Source organism: Carya illinoinensis, chromosome 5 (genome assembly GCF_018687715.1).
Source record: "Carya illinoinensis cultivar Pawnee chromosome 5, C.illinoinensisPawnee_v1, whole genome shotgun sequence".
Classification (NCBI taxonomy): Eukaryota; Viridiplantae; Streptophyta; class Magnoliopsida; order Fagales; family Juglandaceae; genus Carya; species Carya illinoinensis.
The window spans coordinates 24335866-24362424 of record NC_056756.1 but is presented as its reverse complement, the minus strand read 5'-3'; the positions used below and the strand labels follow the sequence as shown (position 1 = coordinate 24362424).

Sequence of the window (26559 nt, the reverse complement as noted above, 5' to 3'; positions counted from 1 at the left end):
AAGTAAAAAAGAAAAAAAAAGGGAAAAGCTGAAATTTGAATTGTGCCTTTAGGGCCATGTCTTCGCCTCAAATCTATATGACTCTGCCACTTTACAAGCAGCAAACATAGTATGATACCCATTGCAATTATTAAGTCCCCCACACTAAAGAAAAACAAGGAAAGTAAAAGGTCACCCCCCCCATTTCACGAATCCCAAGAAACACCACTTTTAATTTCTTCCTTCCCAACCGTTGACTGACTACTCTACTGCTGCAGTGCTTCTTCTGAAATCATCTAATTCTCTTCACTTTTTTTTGCTTTTTTGGCACAACTCGCACATAAATAGAACCATTTCTCATCATTTAATGGCTCATTAAGACACAACACAAAACATCCCCTCCCAACAAAATGGGTGAGCTTCGCTCCCTGGCTTACACTGCTGGCAGCCTCCATAGCTCTTCCCTAGGTTGGGATTTTCACAACCTTGGAGTTCTCAACCACGACACAATGTGTTTAGGTACCCACTTTTCTTTCCTCCACTATCTTTGTCTGTAATTAATTCTTCTTGGAGTACCCAAATTCACAATATAAATACAAAATGACTTTTGATTGTGAATATTAACTATTTATGTTATCATGGATGGAAATGCTGCACCGTTCACTTCGCCTCCAGAGTCTGATTTTTCAAGCGGCTATTTGGAAGACGCTTTGGTTGAATTTAGGGACCGAACCAAACGAAGACGCATGCTGTCGTATACAGATGATCATACTGATGATGATGGTTTCAAAGATCTTGAGCAGGTATTTCTTCTTTCTATATTTCCACACGGGATTTTCACTGATTCACAGAGATTAAGGATTACTGTTTTTAACCACATACAGAGCCACTGGAATTCAAACAGCTCATGGGGAATGTCCGAGAATATTTATTCCTTGAGCCAGATTAACAGCATCGACGGATTCTCAGGTAATTATGTCAGATTGATCAATCTTCCGAAGTTTAAGTTTTTCTTGTAGTGCTGTGGAATTAATTAATGTTACTTTCACAAAATGGTGAAACATTGAATACAGATGAGCCTATAATTATGAGCAGAATCAGCGAGGACACAAGCCTTATCACGGACGTACAAACCCCAGAAGATCAGGTCCCTGAAGCTACAGATTCTTCTTCATCTTCTTACAAGCAACAACCTAGCACCACGTCTTCTGACAAAGAAACCCTCTTCTCCACAGATCCTGCTGGTACATCTCTCTCTCTCTCTCTCTCTCTCTCTCTCTCTGAGTATTTAGGCAGGAGGCAGAGAGGCTTTTCTTGTGCCTAATACACGTATGTATTTGTTTTTTTATTCAGGAGATTCTGTTAAGAGTGCGAAGAAAGTGATAACGAGGGTGGTGTATCCATTTGCATTGGTGAAACCAGGAGGTGTTGAAGGGGACATAACCTTAAACGACATAAACGAGAGGATACTAATGCCGCCAACAAGGCCGGTAAGGCATCCGGTGGGGGACTTTGCATGTCGGCCATGTGTGTCCCCTGATGGTCCAGGGCTTTCTGGGAAAGCTGTCGTCGCCCTTACAAGAATCCACACACAGGGAAGAGGAACAATCACCATTATCAGAACTAAAGGCTAAGAATTATTTGTGTGTAGCTATACTTTTTATAATTAGCTGTTGTTGGGCTTTTAAGACGTGCTTGTTTCAAACTGATGCGTTGTATAGATAGAGATTTTTATGCATTATTTGATCAGTTTTCGTACATAATAGTTACCCAAATTAAAGCTACGTACTTCTTGTGCTCAGAGATTAATTATGTCCGGCCAGCAGCTTGATCTCAACTCAAAATGGTCATGTAATACGTACGGGGAAAATTAAAAGGAAAAGTGAAAAAACTAAATAAAAAAAAGGCAGAAGTGGGTAGAAAAATAAATAAATAAATAAATAAGAGGGAAGCTCTTTACAAGCCAAAGTTTTGCACCCTGTTTGGCAAGGTCCGGATTATATATTTAGACTCGACTTTTGCTTGTTGGGAATGGGAACCCAAAATTAGAGTAATAGTGAACGAATATTGAGAAATATTACATATAATTATTTTTTCGTATTTGTTATAAATTTTATTGTGATTGATCAAAATAGTCATTTTATATTAAAAAAATTGACGTAGATAATCACATCAGAAAAATGTACAAAGAATACGTAAAAATAATTGTACATAAAATTTTTAAAACTCATAAAAAGTTCCTGTAATTTCATTTATATTTTTCTGATAAATAGTCATGATACGATATTACATGAGTAATGATACATACAATACTCTTTGTACCACTTTTCACAACACATAATGTAAATTGAAGATATTTTTGTAAAGTGATCATGTTATTTTAAAACATGATTGTAAATATATGTTGTGAAAAGTATTGTATGTTTATATTTTTCATTTGATAATTATAATTAAGATCATAATTAAATAACTGACTTTAATGGTACAATTAATTAAGCTTATTTTGAAAGATAAAAGGAATAGAACAGGAGGATTTAGTAGTACTGATCATTTCATTTACAGCGTAGGGAGGCCTAGCCATGCTGGCTAGCTGCATGATCTCCCGCCCTTAACACAAGACTTGCCATTTCTCTGATTGAAGTTGTACTGGCCAGGGGTTAGACGTTTAGGTTGAATTTAACCACAAAAAAAAAAAAAAAAAAAAAAAAAAAAAAAAAACTGCTCAATAAGAAGAACGGCCCGGCATGCATCATGAATGAAGTGTAATGGGATATAAGATATTTATATATAATGCCATGAAGTCCACTTCGGTTGAATTATAATATATATGCTACCAAATCAACATGAATAATGCCATGAGGCAGGCCAGTCAACTTCGGTTGAATTAGGTGATCAAGTTTGAAAATTTACACCAATTTTTTTAATAAAAAAATATCTTATTATAGTCAAGACTCAAGGCGCAATTAAGCTTTTGCATTCACCAAGACTTAGGGCAGATTTGAGACATTGGAGGAGATATAAAATTATCATCTAATCTCATTTTATTTCATTCTAAACATAATTCAAATACAAAATTTTTAAACTAATCATTATAACATTTTAGACTTTCAAATAAAAAAAATTCAACTTTTTCAAATCTTCAAATAAAAATAATATTATACAACTATATATATATATATATATATTCTTACAATATTTTAATTTTATTTAACTTTTTTTCCCTCATTTTCCAAAATTCAAAAAATACTAAACTCAAATTTTCTTACTGCTATTCACAAACTATCTTACTATTATTCAAATCTTAAAAATAATTATGATGATCATATATATTCCCAGAAAAGACCGGAATAATTAAGTTGCTGCATGCAGCATCTACTTTAGCTACTAATTAATTAAGGGTAATGTTATATATAGTTACTTTTATGTATTCTCTGTGCATTCCACTGAAGTGATTGATTATATCAATTTTTTTTTAATACACAACTAATTACATCAATAGAATGCATACGCAAAACTAACTGTATAAAGAATTTTTTATTAATTAATTAAGCATTACTCACAACGTACCATGCAACCTGATTTATTTCCAGCTTGAGAATTAATATTCTCAACGTTAAGTTAAGCAAGACCTCATGACGTGAATCTTGTTAAATAAAAAAAGATCTCACGTACAGCAGCTTGTACTTGTACATATATATATATATATATATATATAGCTGTTAATGCCCAGTTTTCAAACTCTTCCAAATATTATGTATCATGTGTACGTAGTGCCACCCATCATCATGACCAAGCAACGACCTATTTATAACCACTACTACTACAAGCTCATGGGAATCGAATTTCAAGTCAACCTACGAAAAGGAAGTTAATTAATTAAATTCACACAAATTAATTAAGTTTCAAACCACAACGGCCAAGAACTAATTCGGCCCCCAACCCGGCCGCAAGGCCTTGGCCTACACCCTTTTTATAACGTCTTAGTGGTTACGATAACTTAACTATATAATTATAATATTTTTATGTGCAGTTATTTTTATATATTTTATTAATACGATTAATTATGTTATTTTTTTAATATAAAATAATTATTTTATCTAATTATCATATCAATAAAATATAAAAATGACCGAATATAGTAAAACTCAAGATATGAGAATCTAATAATAATTAGAGGCTGAAAATTACAAACGTATTTGGTCTGGTTTAATTTTCTAGTTATATAGTTTAGTCTGAATACTGAAAGTACGTAATGATTTTGTTATGAATTCATGATCAAATTAATAAACAAATCTTGAAAACCCGGTCTCCCACCTGATCATGCTACTTAATTTTGATCTTCTCTAGCTCCTAATTCCTCCTCCTAATTAATTATGGCTTCGAACAATTCCGGTCGGCCTTACGTACGCGGCTTTTGTGAAAACAGTGTGCATGCAGTACTCTAGTACGCTTATGAATGAGATATATATTAATTGCACATGATCATGTGGGAGGGCTCCACAAAATATACGTGAAGATACTCGATCCATCAAAAGTCTTTGTTCCTACATAGCTAGGGTATACGTACTATACGTATACCATGCACATATGCTTTATATATATATATATCATACTGTAGCTAGCCGGCAGATTCATTTCTCTTAAATAAATGCCATGGAATAATATTATTGGTTCAACCATTACTCTAGAAATGTCAATGTGGCAGTTTCCTCCAAGTCATGCATACCTAAAAATTCCTTCGATTATGTCCAGTTGGTGCGTTGCTTTGCCTTCATATTCACGCTCATATATATATATATATATATATATATATATAGACAGCATTTTCAAACATCGATCGCAAATTTCAAGATATAGGGTCCCCCAAATGTTTTTGTATGCCTTCTCTGTCTCAACGTCGACATCCACTTTTGATCTCTTCAACATTTGATTTCAACATTCTTTTTCTATCAGTGATCATGTTGCGATATATATATGCATGTAATTTTATTTTTTTAATTCTTTTTTTCACACTAGGTACTGAGCGAGGTGCTTGCTTGGCATTGACAAGAGGTAGACGCATTAATTAAACTCACTGTGAGAATTAAGAAACTCACGCATTATATATAGGCATCACAGTTGGATGTTGCTAGGTAGCTAGCTAGCATGCATGTGCACAGTAGATCACTATTACCTTTGGTAGTTGAAAACTTGAAAATTAATTAATTAATTAATGGTGGTGGGGATGATTAGGAGTGGTGTAGTAGTAGTGGATTAAGGTCAATGATTATCTTTGCTTTGGTGATTTAGTTTTTGACGCCATATCTATCTCTTCCCATTTTTTAAAAATATTAATTAATAATAATAATGGATGATCAGGTAGCCCAATTTGTAGACTTTTTCCTTTTCTGCTTAATTTTGTTTTTCCTAGAATCTTTTTACCCTACTGCATGTACTACTATATTGAATAATTGTCTGATTAAAATGAGTGGTATGATCTCTCACACTATAAAAAAAATGACTATTTATAACTGATTATATATAATGAGAATGACTATTTGCAATTAAAATAAACTTATTTTAACAAAAAATAATCATTTTCATAAGAAATAACTAATCATAACTGAATAATTTTTTTGTAGTATAATGTATTTGCGCAGAGGATCACAATATTATCACAAATCATCAGTGATCGATGAAACAGCCCGCCAATGAATTTAGTGATTTGGACAAACTAATCTTAAAAGAAACTCAAGAGGTATATATATATATATATATCTATGTTCCATACCAATTTGAAGGTGCATACTTTCTTATGTCTAAGATCTTGAGATCGATCCAATTGATGTTCTTAATTATGACCATTTAGTTACATTGAGGTTTGTGGGTGATTTAAAATTTCAGTGCTATATTCTACAAAAACAGAACCAGAAAAAAGGAAATTATATATGTAGATCATTATAACTGCATGAATAAAACGAGATTTCGGATCGATATATTCAAATAAAGATTAATAAATGTAAAGTAAAACAATAAAGATTAATTAAGGATAATGATAGAGTGACTACAAAATATGCATACTAGTACAAATGGGTTTTTTTTTTCTTTAATTATTTTTTAAACAATCTTAACCATTAAGAAAGAAATAAATATATATATATATATATAAATTCATTAATAGTCACTTCTTTAACCATTAAGAAAAAAATAAAAAATAAAAATATATAAGTGAACAGATTTGGTGGGCATATATAATAGTCATACTATCATTTTTCTTATTATATATATAAAAAAAAAATATATATATATATATATACACCATTGGTAGAGATGGTGTTTTGAAGAATGTTTGACTATTTTACATATAGATGCAAATTAAAATGCATAATTCATTAGAAAAGCTCATAATTGGCCACGTTCTTCTATCATATTGGCAAGGTTTAAAAATCATGAAACGATGACATGGGTGTACGGATTGGGCGTAAAAACTGATAGGTAAAGGGCTCTATTAATTCAAAAAAATCTGTACGCTTGCAAGACGGAATTTAAAACCATGCAATCGATTTAACCAAATGGTCTGTCGTGATCATTGTAGTTGTTAGTAATAATGCTTTTTCCATGAATCATAGTGACAAAAGTCTATAAATAACTTTTGATCATTGTTCAACTCAACGACATCATTTTTTTTTTTATTTATTTAAGAGTAATGATATATATTTAGTTATTAAAAAAAATGTACAAAACTTACACATCTTAAATATACAAATTATTTTTCTCAATTTAATTATATTCACCTTCTTTTCCTTTGGGAATTTTCAAAAGAGGGATAATTTAAAGAAAGAAAGTAAAAGAAACGAAAGAGGAAAGAAAAATCATAGAAATACGTGATAACATCATCTTCTGGTTTTGCTTTTCCAAATCCCCAATCCAATCCTTGAGAATTAGATTCTCTTTGATTTTAAAATACTACCATCGGGATTGCATCCCTCTAATTACTTTCCACGAAATCAAAATAACTTAGGAATTGACTCTACAAATCCCACGTCAGAACTATTACCATGTGACGTTGGAAACGTCTACTTGGGCCAGGCCGAGAACTATTAGCACGCACCCTTGGGCCAATTGGGCTACATGGTAACCAAAAAATCAAAGCCACTTTTTCTCCTTTATTTTTCAATTTCTTCCAATGTACCATACTATCACCTGATTTATAATTATCCTCTTAAAATTTTAATTCTGGCAAACATCCCCAAAGGACTTAAAACTATATATATATAAACTTTCAATGCACCTCACTTTTCCCTTAAAAAGAAAAAATACTTATGGAAACTTTAAAAAATGACAAAATAGTGAAATACCATTTTAAATTAAATAAAAATATTTTTTTTATCAAATATTTTTTAAAACTTAAAAAATTTGAGTTTCGTTATTGTTCTGATAAAAATCATGTTTTTAATATTATTCTAATATTTTAATATAGGTGTAAGGGGATTTTCCCTCCTCTTAGGTCCATGTGATAGATCTATGAAGGGCCCAACCCTGCCTAATAATCATTATCTAAAGGAGTCATTGCACCCCTTTGGAATACTTGACCCACGAGTTAAACCAAGCTGTGAAGCAACCTCCACACGGGAAAAATGAATGACAGGACAAACGGGACTCGTCACCCTGACATCCCCATTAACACCTAACATTCGAGGACTTCTACCTACGGGTGGGCGAGAAATGTTGATAGCCCTTAATTACTTGACGAAAGGTATGAGGGAATGCAGCAGTGATCATCTATTGGTAAAGCGCCACTCGAGGAACCATGTGGCATTAATAGCACCATCCCCCGACCCCCACGTTGCATTATTTGCACTATTCCTAAGAGCCACACCTCATTAAAAGACTCTAACTAGACAATAGTCGAAGTGATATAAACCCCTAATATAAGGTATGAAATGTCTCTCCAGAAACCTCGCATAAAAGTCGACCCCCATATAGAATAAGTTTCTCTAAACTCTCGTACTCTAGCACAAACAATTAAAGAAATTTATTGACCTAAGCATTGACAGCTCCCCAGCCACCATCAAGTTCATTTCCTTTGTTTTCTTGAGTGTGCAAGTATAAAGGCCCAAACTTAAGTTGTTAGAACTCGGCTCAAAGGTATACGAAACACGATATTAATAATAGTCTATGAAATCTCTATAAACTTTACTTGTCCTTTGTATGTCTATGTCAATTCGTTCTCAGACAACTCGAGGGGCAAGAAGAAGCAACATCGACAAACATGAAAACGAGACTTGCGGTGATGGAGCGGCTAGTGGGAAAACTAACTACCAAGTAGAGACTCTAGAAAGGGAACAAGACACTCAAAATAGGCACCAACAGATCAGAAACCATGCAGAACAAAGCAATAGAGAACATGTGGAATCCAAAAATGGAATGGGTTGTACGAAGGAAGAAAGGAGGAATATGCAGAGTGCGTTGTATAACCTTAAAGGAAAGGCTAAAGAGATGGCGAAGAGGATGGGTACATTATAGTTAGTAGACCAGTTGCTTACTAGCACTGGCCTGCCCTATAGCACGGAGGTGATGGCCGTGCCGCTACCACTCGTATATGTTGAGAAAATAATGATAAAAAGGATGTTGAGAAGATGATAATAAAAATGATGATCCATAAAATTACATATTCTAATTAACTAAGTTGAACAAAATTTTGAAAAGAAAAAACAACATTTTTAACTAAATATGATTAACTATCTGCTGGCCAATATACAGGTTTGCAGCATTGTTTTATCCTCGTCATGTTTATGTAGTTGTTGGATAAAACATCAGCCTAACATCATTTCAGTAATTCTTCTCCCTTTTATTAATTTATCCCTTTATACTACTAGGAAGAGAAGATGAGCGGGAACCCACCAAGAACAAAATCGTCCTTTCAAGGCTCATAAAACATTCCAACCTCAATACGTTGTGGTGGAGGTACCCCAAGGGCTGGCAGGGCAGACCGACAATTATTGTGCATTACTTCATAAAATGCCAGCATGATTCTGTCAAACCAGCCACAGCTCTTGCCAATATAAAACCTCGTCTTTCCTCTTATGTGAACCACACCAGCATGCTTTGCTTCTTCCAAATCAGAAATCTCTGCTTGGATCTCGGCCACTGTAGCACCACATTGTACACCATCTGAGAAGTCCTGTATATGCACCTTTAAGCTCTCTATAACTTGACCTACAAAATCATCTCCTTCAAGATTCAAGGAATCTGCATAGCCATACTGAATGACACACCCATAAACGCCTTTTAGCCCCATTTTTCTGACGACAATCCTCTCATGTGGATCCACCTTAGAAGCCAACAAGTACCGAAGAGTTGTGAATATAGTGATGTTATGAAGGGATTTCACATTTTTTATGTAATGTCCAAGCACTGGAGTAAGCCCATCTTGAATGTTGGTGTAAAAGAAGCACAATCCGAGAACCCTTTGTACACCAGGATTAGATAAAAGTGTTCCAAGTCTGTCCAAAGTCATCTTGTGAGTTAACTCGTATTCTATTTTTGTCTGTCTCCCGTAAAACCAGCCAAACATAATTAAAGCGAGGATAAATGATATGGCAAAAGGAATCCATCCACCTTCCAGGATTTTAGTGCATACTGCACTCACATAGATGCCTTCCATCGTGAAAAACACGAAGAAGTAGAGAGCAACAAGCACAGGCGGAGTTCTCCATATTATGATCATCACTAGTGTCAGCAGCACAGTGGTGATGAGCATGACTAGGCTGACAACGACACCTGCAGGCAATATCACAGCTGAAATTTCGAAAGGATTGCCTTTACTAAAATGTTGAACGGAACACATGATATGTTATATAGTGTGATGATGATGGGTATAACCACCACTATAATGTCCAGCACATTCTCTCCAGCAAAATACATGAAAAAAAATAAAGCAATTTGTTACTTGATCAACATGAAATAGATGGATTTGGTCATTAATAAGCATGGAAATTAATTTAAAACACAAGTCAGAATATTCTACTAGCCATATATTCTACTTCACTGCACTGATGATGAGATATCAATTAGAAATGTACCAGGCTTATTTAGTAACCATACCAAAAGCATTTCCAATCTCTTTTCCATCTCCAAAGATGAGTATGACAGCAACACAAAGAACCATGAGGATGTAGTTCACTTCTGGGGAGTAAACCTCGCCTTCTTTATTATCTGATGTGTGTACCACCTTCACTCGAGGGAAATAACCCAGTACTACAGATTGCTTGATGATAGAAAATGTGGCTGATATAAGTGACTGACTTGCAACAATTGCAGCCGATGTGGCTATGATAAAGATGGGCCAGTAGATTTTAGTCGGTATGAACTTGTAGAACCCATCATCATGATCATTTAGGTTCCTAATCAGGTAGGCTGTCTGCCCCGCATATGTCAGAACCAACGATGGATAGATTGTAAACAAGAAAGCTATCTGTTGGAAGAATAGACGAAACTCAGAGACCTCCTGAAGCAAAAGACATTAAAATCTAACAGATAAAAACAGTATTGCTAGTCAACCTGAATAGAAGTCCGGTTGAAATGACCAAGATCTGCAAACAATGCTTCGGAACCTGAATAAGGATAGATGATATCAAAAATCAAATGCTACACATGTTGATATATTCTGTGAATGCATGCATAAGAAGGCGATCTTATGAAGGCAAATCAGTTTTTAAGTTTCATCACCACCTAATCTAGAAATGCCAACAGGTCTAGACCATGCAACAAAAGCCAACTAGTAAATTTACCAACAAAATCAACTAAGAAAAATAACCCAAACAATGGATGTCTTCTTGGGTCACTCGTTAATATTAGATGCCAACAAATGATGATTCCTAGGATTTCTTGGGTGTAACGATATGCACTAAAGGTATTGAACATGTTCATCCTAGGCATCCCCAGCATTGTGCAAAGCATGAACCCAAATTATTAAAGAGATTTCTTACATGAGCTACAAATATAATAATTTGAAGAAGACAAACCGGATTATCACTCAAATTTTATGATTCTCACCATTTTTTGAAACTGACTAAAATCATTATCCTTAATAACTTTAAGCCATTTTTCTCAGAATACACTGGATATAGTTGTTCAGGATGATCATCAAAATAAGATCTGTCACATGGTTTGTGCCATCATAATCTTAAAGAGCTCAAACAAATGTGATTGCTTTACTCTCCTGCATAAAATGATTGAATTTCATATTTATTTAAACATGATGCTCACCTGTGATGCAGAGGACAGTGCCACCAAGCAAGAGCCAGCCTTCCTTTCCATTTCTCCAAAAGAAATGAACGATGTAATGTGGTGATAAAGCCTTGAATATACTTGGATAATAATGTATAATGCTATAAATTCCAACGAGTGGAGTAGTCAAGGTCCATGCACCCATGATAGGGGAAAATAAGAAGCTCACTCGAGAGGTACCAAATTTTTGCAACAGGAACAGAACAACTAATACAGCTGCAGAAAGTGCCTCCACCAGAGCTGCAACAGCATAACAAACCGGCAAGTAGGTGAACTCAATGAGAAAGAAAAAGGCTGGAAGTTGGTACCAATAAGACCATGTCACAGAAGTTCCCTGCACAACATGTGGAGTTCTTTGTTTCCTGGCTAAAGCCAGAAGCCCTATCCTGTATTTTTCACTTAACTTCCCAATATTTTCAACTCTATTTATCTTCTTCACTTGTATTTCTCTTTGTTTATTTATTTATTTAATGTCTCCACTTTAAACTGAATGACTCTAATTGCTAAAGCCAGAAGCCCTATCCTGTATTGTGTTTGTTATGGAATTAGAATGACTCTAATTTTCTAAACCCTATTTAATAACAAAGCATCTTGCAACTCTGATAGAGGTCCAGATATCTGTCAGAGGAGTGATTTCCCTGTTGACTTCCCTGTTTAGAAGGCTTCATAAACAAATTTCCTAACTGCCATGGAAATACAGATACCTACATGACCCAATTCATTTTCTGCAAGTATTTTGGTTAACCTATTACAAGAATATTAATAAATGAGGATAAAGTCAAACATACATCAATTTAAATAATACCAATAATGTTCTATTATGAAATTCTCCATGGTTTTTCCTTCTCTCTACTGATGTAAAAATGAGCAAACAAAGGATAATCTTAACTGAAGTTGGAGGAGACTATCTGATTATTCCATTTTTTTAATTTTATAATGAAACATCTTTATTTTTTATGATCGGGGGAAGCAATTATATGATTAACTTTTCTCTTCATTTGAAAGATTAATAAGGCAAGGTTATTCAGGAGATAACAGGATTGTATCTTGCAAATTTTACCAACTCCAAAAAAGTGGCTTCAAGATTTCAAATAGTTATTTGCATTTATTTTTTATATAAGTAAATATTTATTTGCATCTTAACAATATCTTAGTAAGGAGACCCACGGGATCAGAAACTAGTGTCAAAGTTACTAGAAGCAGATGAAATACTTACATTTATTAATAGAAGGAAAAGGTGCTCTTAGTCCATCCATTGCCGATAACACTGCACAATTTTTTTATGTTAAAAGATATTAAATCCAATAAAAAATTGCACTACATTATAACTAAGGCGGAGATAGACAAAAGTAGCAGACAAACCTGAGATTGCAGGGGTAAGTATTCCATCACCAATAAGCATACACATACCTAATATAGCAACAAAAAGCAATACCCTTCTAGCAACCATACTGCTTTCAAAAAACTTTCCGAGCTGACTTATCTTTCCAGTGCTCTCATGCATAGAGTGTGCAAGGCTTGAGTTTGAACTTACACGATTTGAAGAAAGGATTCCAATATTCATATGCCTGCAGAGTAATGAATACAAGGCAAATGTTCCACCTACAATTAACCGGTGTCTAAGTCAAGAACTCGGGCATTGGTAAGTATCAAAAGGTATATACTCGGTGTTTCTGGCAACTGATTTAAGTACTCAGCATGGACACCAGGTTCTCTCATTTTTAATTCTTTTGATTCCAACAAGGTTTAAATTTCACAAGGAGAAAAGTGGTCACAATTAAATTTAACCAGGATTTTAACAGCAAGCAGGATAAGTTCAACTGTCTACCTAGAAATTCTCTTAAAATTTTTTTCTTTTTTTGATAAATAATTCTCTTAAAAATTTATATATCAGAGAAAAAATGCATGCCAATAGAATCGAGATAACCAACAAGTAAAGCATATTATATTGTCCACACGTGAAAACCCAAGCAACAATTTATCTAAAAAGGAAGTACAAATTTTATCTATGTTTGTGCCGTGACTTACAGGAATTACATCTGAGGGTAATTAGTCCAAAAAGTACTGATGCAGAAAAGGTAAGCAAAACAAAAACAAACACAATTTAAGCAGCGTTCCTAGAGGCCTGATGGATGTAACATACACGAAACAAGGCAGAAAGTTTGACGTTCATTCTTTTTATGAGGCCTTTAGTCAATGACTTAACTAGTTTTGTATAGGGAAACTTCCGAGGGTGCGGTGCACGGGACCGGAGTTTACTCTTCACAGGTGGGTCCGAACGGCCCTGCCTTGGAGAGGTTTCCCGACATAAAAATAATAATAAAATAAAAATAAAATAATGAACTGCCGCCTTGGGCAAGGTCTTAATTATGGATAATATGATTAGAAGGAACATGAATTTTGTAAACTGATGCTGTATTTGTAAAGTCTAGGGTAGAGTCAGTTCATTCTTTTGATCCATTTCACTGTAGCGAGAGAATTGTGGTATATTGCCTTTTCCTTGGGATTACTGGGTTATGCTGAAGAAGGTAGTTAATCTGTTGTCTTGTTGGAAAGGATTATTTCAGCAGCATCACAAAACTCATTTGGAGGCAATGGAATAACAAGATTTTCAATGTAATAGAGAAGCTTTATATATATATATATATTTTATATATATATATCTGAAACCTTTATTTCTTGGATCAAGTTATGTATAGATACTTGCTTTTGGAGGAATTCATTTTTCTTCTTTGTAGACCTTGTTGAGTGGATTGTATATTGCTTGTAGTGTTCGAGAGAACTTTTGTACTCACATTTGTACTTAGAAATATCTTCTTTTTAATAAGATTCTTATTTACTTAAAAAAAAATGAAGCTCAGAAAAGGATTGCTTAAAAGAAATGATAATTGAAATGGCTAGATCGACATCCTAAGCTAAAGCAAGTACAGATGAAGAGCAAAAGATGGGGGGGAAGGGGGCAGTTTGAAAAAAGGCCAATCAGATATTTTATCAGGATTGTTGTAGAGCATTATTTTAGCAGCAACAAGGATGATGCAAATAATATATAAGAAATGCAAAACTAGCTCTAAAAACTAAAACTCATTAAAACATTGTGTTAACGGCTGATGTGGTGACTTCAATGATGATGTTGAACATATTTCCTGTACAATGGTTATTTGATAGTTTCTTAATTGTGGCAGTGATTACCACAGACATTGCTGTTACATTTTTCTAGTTATACTATAGAATTTTCCATCTTTTCCCCGTCCAATAAAATACAGGACAGATATTAAAGTTCTACTTTCTTATAACATTCAAGGGCTAGTATGTTGGTTAAAATTTCCAGGTATGGGATGAACATCCAAATCTTAACAAATAGTATTGCAAACATCATGTCCAATGCAACATGCATTCAAGGGATATTAATGAGAGAAAGTTGAATCTCATTAATCTCAATCAGAACAATTAGAAAATTCCCAGCTTAACCTTAACCAGCCAATCAGAACAATTAGACATAGTCCAGGTGGAGTCCGAACTTTTCTCGTGGGCACTATTACTCAAAATTCTGAAGTGGATCAAGGGATTCAGGCCAGAATGATTTGAAAGGAATTTTAGTAATAGAAATATACAAGAGTTTCATATGTATAAACTTTTTACACCACTTGCAGTAACTATCCATCATTTTGGTACGTTACAGTTATAATGCCTAAAATTAACATGTTTCAAAAGTTTCCTCTAGGCCACAACTTTGTGTTTTGTTCTTTGAAAGCAATAGATGAATGCTCATCAATGATGCCATCAGCTGTCCTTTTGAACATGAAGAAAATGTCAATCACTTATTTCTTTATCTACTGAATCCCCCAGTGAATTGACTACCTTCCTTTTAGTTAGATCATTGTCGGTGCTGCTAGGTTTAGACTTTTGTTCTTCCTACTTCCTACCTAAGAAATTACCCACATTAACATACTTAATTAAGCTTCAGCTGATATAGACAAATTCATTTTTTGATTGGCATACATTTATACACATAAATCATGCCTGAAATGTTAAAGCCCAAGATAACGCAAGAGGTACTTCACAAGAATGCATCCACAATCTCATGCGCCTTGCATAATATAAACAACTAAAAAGTAAGATTGAATAATACTTCTTGGAACTCAGGAGGACATATAGCTGCCAATTTAAGTTGCATCATAGCTGTTCACATCAGGTCAACATATGAAAAACAAGGTAAATTCCAACTCCTGCACATTCATCCACACTAGGACATATCAGACAACCCTTCCTCTGGAGTAAAGATCATACTTCAAAAAATCCATAGCATTTCCTCACATGAAAATTGGTTATTAAAATCAATCATTCAAACAGTAGCAAGTCATCCATTCACTAGTTCAACCACCCAGCAATTTCCTCACAAAACCTGGGTCATTATATTATTGGGAAGTTACAATACTATGATTCATCAATTATCTATAGCCAGATCTGGTACAGAAAACAGAAAGCTAAGATTCAACACAAATAAGCTAGAAAGGCCAAAAGTACAAGCAGAATGAAATCAATTATGCAGGTTCATATATACCTTCACCCTGATCATCGGCTTTGAGAGCTATGCTACCATACTTGACAACACCAATGAGAGTAAGAGTCCAGAACATTATGCTGTAGATACCCAAGTAGTCTTCCTCTGTTGGAGACTTCAAAGGCATTGAAGGGTACACATACAATGGGGAAGTTACAAGTCCTCCAAATACTACACCTAGAGTCTTGTATGCAAGTACCAGGGTACCCCATCGGTCCATCCGCTGATTAAATTGATTTACTTTCGATTAGACTTTAGACTTAGAAGTTCATAACATAATACCAATTTGAACTTGATCTAGCTCAAAGAAAATAACATAACCAACAAAAATCAACTAGTATTAGAACAGTCAATCACTCCAAACAACTCTTCACCAATCAAAGCACAAGACAACACAGAGTTGTTTCTATAATGATCTATTAGTCATTACAACATGGAATATGCAATCAAAGCAAGACATTAAATTGAGAAAGAGAAGGTGCTTTTGAATATTAGTTGAAGAGGAAATTAACTAATAAATAAGACCCAGAATGAAAATATGTATTCGAGCCGGCCAACCTCAATGATAAGTACTACTAATTGGTGAGTTGAGTAACAACGAACTACATAGAAATCTAAAACAACGATTACATATCAAACAGAAACATAAGGAGAAAATGAATTAAAATCAAACCCAAGAATATAACAACGTTCAGTGACAGACAACAAATATGTGCGCAATACAAACATGGAGATATGTATGTGTTTATGCTTGCGTGCGTGCGTGCGTGAGAGCAAGAGAGAGCTGAGAATACATTTTCCTGTGCATTTGAGATGGAGCCGCGAAGAATATGAAGTTGGATTTGTGATTCCATTGACAAAGCTTGTGGTCCGCCTAAACTCCCCGCTTCACTTCTCTGGTGTATTGTATAAAGAGAAATACTTTTTGCAGTCGGCGTGGCACATTTTATAAAAAAAAAATGAAAAAGACAGTCGAAGAGGGAATATGGTGATCTTAGGGTTCCAAAGTTCCAAAGAAAACAAAGAAGACACTTGGCTCACAATTCCAGTCTCCCAAAGTAAGCTCATTTCTTTCTTGGTAAAGGTTTTATTTCTTTTTCTTTTCTTGCTTTCGGTGAAGCCTCCATTATTTCTTTGTCCTTTTCTTGCTTTTGGTGAAGCCTCCCAAATGTGTGATGAACCAGATATGATTGTGTTCTTGCTTGTTAACTCCTCTAGAGGTGGAGCTTCCATGTAGACTCTCTCTTTAAGAGTTATTGTTTTTGTTGCTATTGTTATTGTTATTATTATGCCACTATGCTTAATTTGCGTATTGAGATAGTGCTGCTCAATAATTATTTAATCATCTAGAATTTTATTATTTTCCAAAATTAAATCTAAGATTAATAAATATTACCACATTTTAGAGATGATAATTAAGGTAGGATATTTAACATTTTCCCACTTTGAATGGCTTTGTGGTGCAGTTTTCGACAAAACGTCTTTTAGAGGACATCTTTGTTTATGGAATGTGAAAACAAATGTGAGAGATCTCTAGAGGTGGACATCGGGCCTCTACTAAAACCAAAAACACAACAAATTAAAGATTATTGTAACTAAATATATACATGTGTGTGAGTGTGGGGGACTTCAAGTCAAATATCCAACACCAAAATGTCAAAAAAGTAATAAGCTAAGGGCCCACTTTGGAGAGTGGGGAGCAAAGCATGAGGGTGGGTGGAGAAAACAATTGTAAAGGTTCAAGAAGTGGGTGGGTTCAAGTTTCTCGGATACCACAAAGCAGATTTTTGAAGTTGTTGGATTTATTTGTCTCCCAACTTTGAAAGCTCATAATAATGTTAGCACATTCAACTTTTATGTTGTATCTAGCATTTTCTTTCTCTTATATAGCTCGAAATACTGTTGAACTTTTTTCCCTTATATTTTAGATCGACTATCTATGTAATTGAGATGATCTTTTTCTTAAGAGACACGATAGTAGACATTTCACACATTTTAGTAAATATTTTAGCTTCTATTTGGAATTGTGAAGATGGAGAAAGAGAAAGAAGATGCATCCTCCATAACACCTCCTTTCACTAATCCATCAACCCAGTTATTGTACACAACACACACAATTGGTGTGTATTTATTATATATGTAGTCACTACCCATCTGGGTTGTTGGTGGTTTGTTGGAGTATGTTATGTGTTGGTGGTTTGTTAGAGTAAACCTGTGTTGTTGTTGGTTTATTAAAATTTGTGTATTGGGGGTGGTTTTTATTGTTTTCTATAATTTACTCATTAATTAATATGTCCAAGCTATTATGCAAACATCTAACTCTAGTTTTATTTATCGTATTAGGTACAACAAAAGAATAATGTTTTGGGTGTCACATCGAAATTTCACTAGAGCACGAGAAGATTTCCTTGTGCATATAGATATAAAAATGAAGCTCACGTTTTGTATTCTAGTATTTGAGCCTACATTTTGTATCCAAGTACTCTATTGGTGTAAAGTTGACTTTGTATCCAAGTGCTCAATTTATGGGAATGATATTTGTTTTATTTATTTTTATCACTCGATTAATGTATTGATTATAAATTATATATGCACATCTAGATGTGGATATATTAAAGACCAGACAAAATCTAGATGACCAAAATGGAAATATTTTTTTCTTTGTCATAAAAATGATAGGTAGGCATGCAATACGTCTACCTGCCATCACAATGCTAGAAAGTTTAGAATCTGATTCCATAAACTTGTAATTTATTGGCAATCCATAAACCTGCAATTTATTGGCAAGTTCATTCCACGCAGATACATACTTTGTTAAAAGAAGTGGTACATTAAAGTACAATAAAGTCTTAGGATTAAAGATCACTAATAGCAAGTAAAGTCTCCAGTATATAATAACAAAGTCTCGACTTACAAATGCTAAGTTCCTATCAAACACAAAAACAAAGTCATATTCACTTTGAGTGTATCAAATACAATTAAATAACTATGGATATTAGAAAATAGGCATGAAGAAGTGTGCGTGCGTGCCACATGTTGGCTTCTTGACTACAACGCTGGGCTTGATCACTGTGGAGTGCCAACTCCCTCTTCCCAGTGTCTTATTCTCTCTTTTGAAGTTCTTCCTCCCTCCTTAACAATTCTGCTTATCTCTTTATGAAGGCTTTCTCTTTGTATTCACTACCATTTGCCCACTTGAAATATTTGTAGTGTGGTAACTCTTGATTATACATAAATAAGCAAGTATGTTTGATGTCAAAATTTTGAATAAAAGATTAATATGTAAATAGAAATACACAAGTACTATTAATTATTTAAAAAATAATTTAGCTTTCTTCACCGGTCACAAAAAACAACTGTTACAGCACCCTACATTCTTGTAACATAAAATGAAATAGTTGCTCCTCGAATTTGGAGAAAACAAGAAGCTATAAGCACTCATAAGTAAATAAATAAAAAGAAGAGAACAAAATAACAAAAGCAACTTAACGAGACCAGTGAAGCAGCACAAGAATCAGCATTTTTTGGCTCAGCCTAGCTCACGGTTGGTTCATTATCACTTAGCTTAAATTGTGGGTTCATCATCTTTTGCCATGAATACTCAGCACGTGTATGATTATAATAGTCAACAAAAGCAAAGCCTCTGTTATTGCTAGTGTTCTTTACATCATGTGACAGAGTTTAATAACATTAGCCCACGATGCTTGTAACACAAATAAATTCAAACCTCAGGCTATTTTTAAACATAATGCTTTCCAAAGCGAGCAGAATTCAGATAATAAACAAACAACAAGAAGCAAAAAATTAAAAAATAAATTGAAAAGAAAATAGATAACAACAAAAATTAATGTAAATTACCATAATTATTCATAACTAATACATACTGACCTTAACCAGTTCCACAGCAGTAACTTCGGGTCCAATTTCAGTGACAACTTTCCTCAAATCCTCCTCTCCCCAACTTTTAGAAACATTACTTCAGCATACGTAAGTACTAGCAAACAACCATAATAAGATGTTTGCGCAAACAAACAAAACAAAACAACAAAACAACAAACAATAAAAAGGGCTTAAGAAAGACTTGTCTTAATATTTTAACAACCAATTATAATTGAAATTAAGTTAAAAATCCAACTTTTCACCAAGTTAGTCATTGCCATGTCATTTTTATCAACTCTACTAAATGATTTCTACTTTGCAGTACTGCCTCCCTAGATCAAACCATCAAGTATTCTTCATACATGCATATCAAATATTGCTTGTGTATCCCGTGCACAACAACATTTAACCAAGCAAGCATATTATAATGCCTGTGTACTAGGGCTATAAGTATTTCTATGATTCAACAAAATTTGAGTTTTACTCATTAATAAAACAAACACAAATGCACCCCATAAATAAAGGAAATGGAAAAAAAAAAAAAATGAAAACCTAGGGTTTCATTGCAAATATGAAATGTAAACAATAGAGAATGTATAGTAGTGGGGGCCCCCCCGACCATTATGATGGAGAATGGTCCTGTTATTTTGGTCACGATCAGTACAAATATTTGTCTAATATCTCCATTTCCTTTTAGTGAGAAGGAAACCCATGGAAAAATCCTCAAACATTTCAAAATCTATGCAAAAATGGAATGAGATGGAGTAACAAGTTACTTAGGACAAAATTAGAACCGATGCATTGTAGAAGCTCTCGTGCCTTGCAGAAGATCCAACACATCTCTGCATTGTTGAGTTTCATATTGCAGACCAACTGAGATAGCAATGGGTTTCATATTGTAAACAAAGAGAAGGAGAAGTAGAAAAGGGAGAAGGGAAATTGCGCATCTGGCAAAGGAAGAAGAAGTTCAAAAGGCACCGTTTTATTTCTTCTAAACAGTGCATTTTGAATGCACATATGAAGTAGTGCACGGGGAGCTGTGGACGACATGATGAAGATGCAAGAAGGGCCATCTGTAATGCCACTAGGAGGGCTAGATGTGCCGAGGCTAGGAGGGTAGCATTGGGGTGCTTGGGTGGTGAAGTCTTGGGTGCACAAGGCAAGGCCACCTAGAAGAGGATCAAGTTGTTGGCAAATCCCTTGATCTTAGGGGATGGTTGGCAAATCCCTTGAATTTAGGGGAGAAGGAAAATCCCTTGATTTTAGGGGATTGGGCGGTTTCTAGAGTGATGACCGAATATGTTCCTTCGAATTAGAAAGATTATCTATTTATTAATTTGTTTAGCTTGTTTCCTTTATTTTAGGCATTGTTAAGATTGATCCTTTAATTGTAGGAGTTTGATTTGTTATTGGATTATGGTCTTAAAAGAAGTTGATTGGGGGAGGACTAGCCAAACCCTAGTACTATTTATTTCGGTTTTGCATTGTAATTCGTTATTATACTATTCTAATGAATGATAATTTTCTTTTCCAATTTTTGAAAATTGAGTGCTAGCTCGAGTTAGTCTTAATTTTCATCTTCCAACCAATTGGATCTTGGTGTTGCCTTGAAGTAACCCTAGATTCAACCACCCAACATTTTCACAAACACTTGAGTGAGAGTGAGGCTTCCATCATTGGTGCTTTCATTGAGAGAGTTCAACCTGTGGAGAGGAAGCCATGGCCGATTGACAACCAACGCATAGGGAGCGGATTGAGAATCTTGAAGCCACCTTGGAGGCACAATATACTGCCTCCAATGAATGGCTTGGAAGTTTAGAAGAGGTGCACGTAGGGGGAAGTTCTCAAACTAAAAAAGGACTTTTCCAAGTTTAATGTGATGACTTGAGCACTTGGGTTAGTAGACCCAAGCAACACGTTAAGCACAATCACATGGAGGGCCATGCTAAAGTATCCTATGCCACCTACTTCCTTGAGAGGGAGGCTAACCAATGATGGCAATGGATGAGGAAGACCTATGGGGCTCAAAGGAGGGGGTTGAAATAGTGGAAGTTTGACAAGGAGCTTTTGAGGAGGTTCAGGCCTACTGAGTATATGGACTACCATAAGACTCTCTCAAAGATCAAGCAAACCGGATCTTTAAGGGATTATCAAAATGAGTTTGAATATTTATCCACTAGAGCACATGGGTGGTCAGAGAATGCCCTCATTGGGACCTTTGTGGGAGGCTTGAAGAGTGATTTGGCAGCATAAGTGAAGTTTAAGAAACCTTCATGCAAGTTTTGGAGGTTGCACGGATTAAGGAAGATCAACTTCAAGATTTGAAGAAAAGTAGCTAGTTTAAGATGAGGAAACCACTTCCAATGGTTTCTAGTTTGGTGCAAACAAGACTTTTGGCAAGGACTTCTCACCGGAAGGTCTTAGTGGAGGCACATCAAGCAAAACCATACGTTTACCCACGGGTGTGAAGAGGCTATCTTGAAAGAGATGCAACGACGAAGAGAGAATGAGTTTTGTTTCAATTGCAATGAGAGGTTCACTATGGGCCACAAATGTAAAGCCAAGTAAATCTTTCTCATAGAGATGGAATCGAGGGAAAAGGAAGAAATAGGGGAGGATGAGCAAGGGCAAGAGGTGCAAGAACAAGGAGAGGTTGAGGGGGGAGACCCTCATATTTCTATCCATGCTTTGGCGGGTGTTTTTCAGTATTTATTTTCTTCCCATCTTCTCAGAACAATTATGGTGAATTCGTTTATGTTGAATTTCATTTCTATCATGAGCTAAATTTTCTTCATTCTAGGAAAACGATGTAACCTATTTCCGAACTATGCTTGATTGTCTATGCTAATTTAATGCAATTCTCTCTTTGTTTATCTGATTTATTCTGAATTTATTGCTTTTAATTAACTGGCCATTGATTAGATGATAAGTAATCTTGTGATTTGCTATCGAAAGAGGGAATCATAAGGTAGATCTTGGATATTTCAGCATAGGTAAGTATAGAGATCGAAAGACTTGTATGAACCTATGTAGTAATTAAATCATTGGTCTTATTGCGTTCTTGATTATTGAATTTGCATATTCTTGTATGAATTGATAACCAAGAGTCAATTCCAATTGACTATCGAAAGAGGCTTTTGGATGAATTAGAGATTTGCTAATAGACAAAAGAGGTTTAAAATTAAATTAGCTAGATGAGAAAAGCATAGTGAAGAAGTAGGTGAAATCGATTTCCTAGAAGTTTTCTTCCCATTAATTTGATCTTCGAACGTCAGTGTTATTTCCTTTGCACATTTTTCTTTGAGTTGATCTAGTTTAGATTGCAACTACAAAAATCTTAGTGGTTCCTCTAGATAAAATCAAGTTTAGTATAATTTTGGTATTTGGCAAACGTAAGGTACTAATCCCTGAGGACGATACTCTTCTTATTACTTTACTATAAAACTACGATACTGTGCACTTGTAATTTTGCACCGGTCAAGTTTTTGGCGTCGTTGCCGGGGACTGGTTTATTCTTATTCTTTTTGTCAATATCGATACAAAGTAATCTTGGTTTTAATTTAGAATTTTGTTTTAATTTGTTCTACAGGTGTGTTTTTGATGTTGGATGCGCCGTGCTAGATCTCGTGATATTATTCCTGTTGATCCGGAAATTGAAAGAACTCTCAGATCACTAAGAAGAAATAAGATACTAGCCATGGCTGAAGAAGATCGTGAGGTACTACCACGCACCTTGAAGGACTATGTACGGCCAGTTGTGAATGGAAATTACTCGAGCATAATGCGCCAGCCAATTAATGCCAACAACTTTGAGCTCAAACCAGCTTTGATTAGCATGATGCAGCAGGCTCAATTTAGCGGATCGCCACTGGATGATCCCAATATTCATTTGGCAATGTTCTTGGAGATTTGCGACACTGTGAAGATAAATGGTGTTACTGAAGACACCATTAGACTGAGATTGTTTCCTTTCTCTTTGAGGGACAAGGCTAGAGGTTGGTTACAATCTCTACAACCGGGAAGCATCGTTAGTTGGCAGGACATGGCTGAGAGGTTTCTTGCTAAATTCTTTCCTCCCGCAAAAACAGCCCAACTCAGGAGTGAGATTGGCCAGTTCAAGCAAAATGATTTTGAGTCACTCTATGAAGCTTGGGAGAGGTATAAAGACTTGGTTCGACGTTGCCCACAACATGGATTGCCAGATTGGTTGCAAGTTCAGATGTTCTATAATGGGTTAAATGGGCAAACTCGAACTATAGTTGATGCTGCTTCTGGTGGAACTTTGATGTCGAAGACAGCTGAAGGTGCTACTGCACTTTTGGAAGAAATGGCCTCAAACAACTATCAATGGCCAACTGAGAGGACTTTGGCTAAGAAGGTTGCTGGAATTCATGACTTGGAGCCGATAGCAGCCCTTTCAGCTCAAGTTGCTACTCTATCTCATCAGATTTCAGCCTTGACAACACAAAGGATACCACAAAGTACAGAATATGTTGCATCTACAAGTATGATAGTTCCAAGCAATGAGGCGTGTGATGACCCGTTTTTACGTGTATTTTCACTGAAGGGTTGTTTTTAATTTAATTAATATATTGGTTAATTTATTTTAAATTAATGTATTTTAAATTAGTTTTAATTTATTTGATGTTGTGTTTAATTTATTTTAGTCATTTTACGGTTTTTAATATCGTTTTCGGCGGATCGGTTTTTGGTCTCCGGAGTGAGGATTGGACCTCATTTCTTTTCTTTCCTCTTTTTCTTTTTCCCTTTTTCCTTTTCTTTTTCCTTCTTTTTCTTTCTTTTCTTCTTCTTTCTTCTCCTTTCTCTCCCGCGTACGCCGAGCAGCCTGTTTTTCTCCTTCCCGTCGCCCCTTTGACCGCCCATTTCTCCACCGTCCGGCCACCGTTTAGTGTACCGTTATCACCATTCTCTTCCCCTTCCACCAGAGATCATCCCCACCAATTTTCATAGCCATCAGACCAGCCGTTAGCTTTCGAGAGCCGCCGGAAGTCGCTGCACCTGCTGTGTTTTTGCCCTTGTCGCCGGTTGCTTTCGCAGCCCAGAACCGCCGCTCGCCGGTGGCGTGGCCTACACCACCCACCCAGTTTTCTTTCCCTCTCACCGGTGAACATTGTGATACCCGGTTTTTACGTGTATTTTCACTGAAGGGTTGTTTTTAATTTGAATAATATATTGGTTTATTTATTTTAAATTAATGTGTTTTAATTGGTTTTTAATTTATTTGAGGTGGTGTTTAATTTATTTTAGTCGTTTTACGGTTTTTAATATCGTTTTCGGCGGATCTGTTTTTGGTTTCCAGAGTGAGGATTGGACCTCATTTATTTTCTTTTCTCTTTTTCTTTTTCTTCTTTTCTTCTTTTCTTCTTTTTTTTTTTCTTCCTCTTTCCTTCCCGGTTTCTCTCTCCCGGCGCAGCACTCCTCTCTTTTCTCCTTCCCGTCGCCTCCACTTTGACCGGCCAGTTCTCCGTCGTTCGGCCACCGTTTAGTGCACCGCCACCACCATTCTCTTCCCCTTCCACCAGAGATCATCCCCACCAATTTTTAGAGCCATCGGACCAGCCGTTAGCTTTCGAGAGCCGCCGGAAGTCGCTGCACCTGCTCTGTTTTTGCCCCTGTCGCCGGTTGCTTTCGCAGCCCAGAACCGCCGCTCGCCGGCGGCGTGGCCGACACCACCCACCCAATTTTCTTCCCCTCTCATCGGTGAACATCCCCACCAAGTTTCACCTCCATCCGAGCCACCGTTAGCCGCCACGAGCTCCTCCAAGCCATACGGTTTTTCACCGTTTCCGGTGCCGTCGCACCACCTCCGGCCACCATCTTTTCATAGCTTCTTCCCCTACCTCTTGCCGACCTAAACCACCCATTTCCGGCCTCGATCCGTTGCTGGAGCAGCTCCCACGAGCTCAACTCCGTTCAGCCCCTTTTTGACCTTCGACCGCCATTTCCACCACCACCCACGGCCAAAACTCATTTCCCTTAGCTTCATAAATATCTCAAGGCCATTCCCTATCAATCCCGAGCCTTGGTTTGTCCCCGTTCGAAAATGGGTAATTTATTACCCACGACAACAGTGTAAATTACACTGTTACGTTGCTTTTTCTCCGCCATTTTTGCAACGCCGGGTGTTTTCTAAAATTACCGTATAGCGCTGTAAGTATTTTCCAAATCCTACTTTCAAATTTAAATATATTTTGCTCATTCAATAATTATTTATCTGTTGGTTGGCTGATTCCAGACTGAGTCCGAGGAGTTCGGGGGTCGGATGGATGGAGGACGGAGTTGCCTGTTTATTTGATTTATGTGTTGGATTATTTTATTTTGCATTTATATGGCATTACATGGTGCATGCACGTGTGTTTTTGTTTAAGTGTGAAAAGCCTGTTTATTGGCGTAATTGGACTTACGAGTGCGTGTGTATCACGACCCCAAACCGGGATGAGATATTATCCCGGTGGAGCTCCTCTGGTCACTCGGGAGCGGAATAAACTGAGTGATGTCCCCTGGATCGTCGCTAGACGACGGGAGCGGGGGCTAGGGGTTGCTTGGCTACGAACGCGCCGGGCGCGGAACCGGGCATCGCTCTACGCACCGACTCCGTGGCCCTTCGCTGGTGAGGGCTAGAGGATGCTTGGCTACGAACGTGCGGGGCACGGAATTGGGCATCGCTCGTTAGGTGTCACATGCGTGGTGGTACTCTGCGGTGTGGCACTGGAGCCAGGGTGTGCGGATGACCCCTAGGGGAGGTCATGGTGCATACGGTTAATATGGCTAATGGTTTGAGTCGGATAAAGGCCAAATGTGACTTTTGGCGTGTTTTTCGGAAAGGATGTGTTTTTGGGCCAAATGGG

At 36.1% G+C, this 26559-nt stretch overlaps 2 protein-coding genes and 1 non-coding gene across 4 annotated transcripts; 1 reads left to right on the top strand and 2 right to left on the bottom strand.

Annotated features, from left to right (window-relative positions):
* The first annotated feature begins 244 nt into the window (after positions 1–244).
* Positions 245–1763, top strand: LOC122311075 (protein XRI1-like). The gene is made up of 5 exons (XM_043125439.1): positions 245–498; positions 655–782; positions 864–948; positions 1053–1223; positions 1333–1763. The coding sequence occupies exons 1-5, from the start codon at positions 390–392 to the stop codon at positions 1611–1613; spliced, it is 774 nt and encodes a 257-aa protein (XP_042981373.1). The 5' UTR covers positions 245–389; the 3' UTR covers positions 1614–1763.
* Positions 1764–8601: 6838 nt separating this feature from the next.
* On the bottom strand, positions 8602–17034 carry LOC122310341 (probable potassium transporter 17). 2 transcript variants are annotated; one of them, XM_043124236.1, is made up of 8 exons: positions 16606–17034; positions 15812–16034; positions 12613–12852; positions 12467–12517; positions 11230–11490; positions 10522–10574; positions 10066–10435; positions 8602–9759 (listed from the first exon to the last, which is right to left on the bottom strand). In XM_043124236.1, the coding sequence occupies exons 1-8, from the start codon at positions 16663–16665 to the stop codon at positions 8882–8884; spliced, it is 2136 nt and encodes a 711-aa protein (XP_042980170.1). In that variant the 5' UTR covers positions 16666–17034; the 3' UTR covers positions 8602–8881. The 2 variants fall into 2 exon arrangements, with proteins under 2 accessions (XP_042980170.1, XP_042980171.1); XM_043124237.1 differs by having other exon boundaries at positions 8602–9741; positions 16606–17032.
* A 6746-nt stretch (positions 17035–23780) lies between these two features.
* LOC122312069 lies at positions 23781–23887 on the bottom strand. The gene has a single exon (XR_006242983.1). It is a non-coding gene; the product is annotated as a small nucleolar RNA R71 (small nucleolar RNA).
* Positions 23888–26559: the final 2672 nt, after the last annotated feature.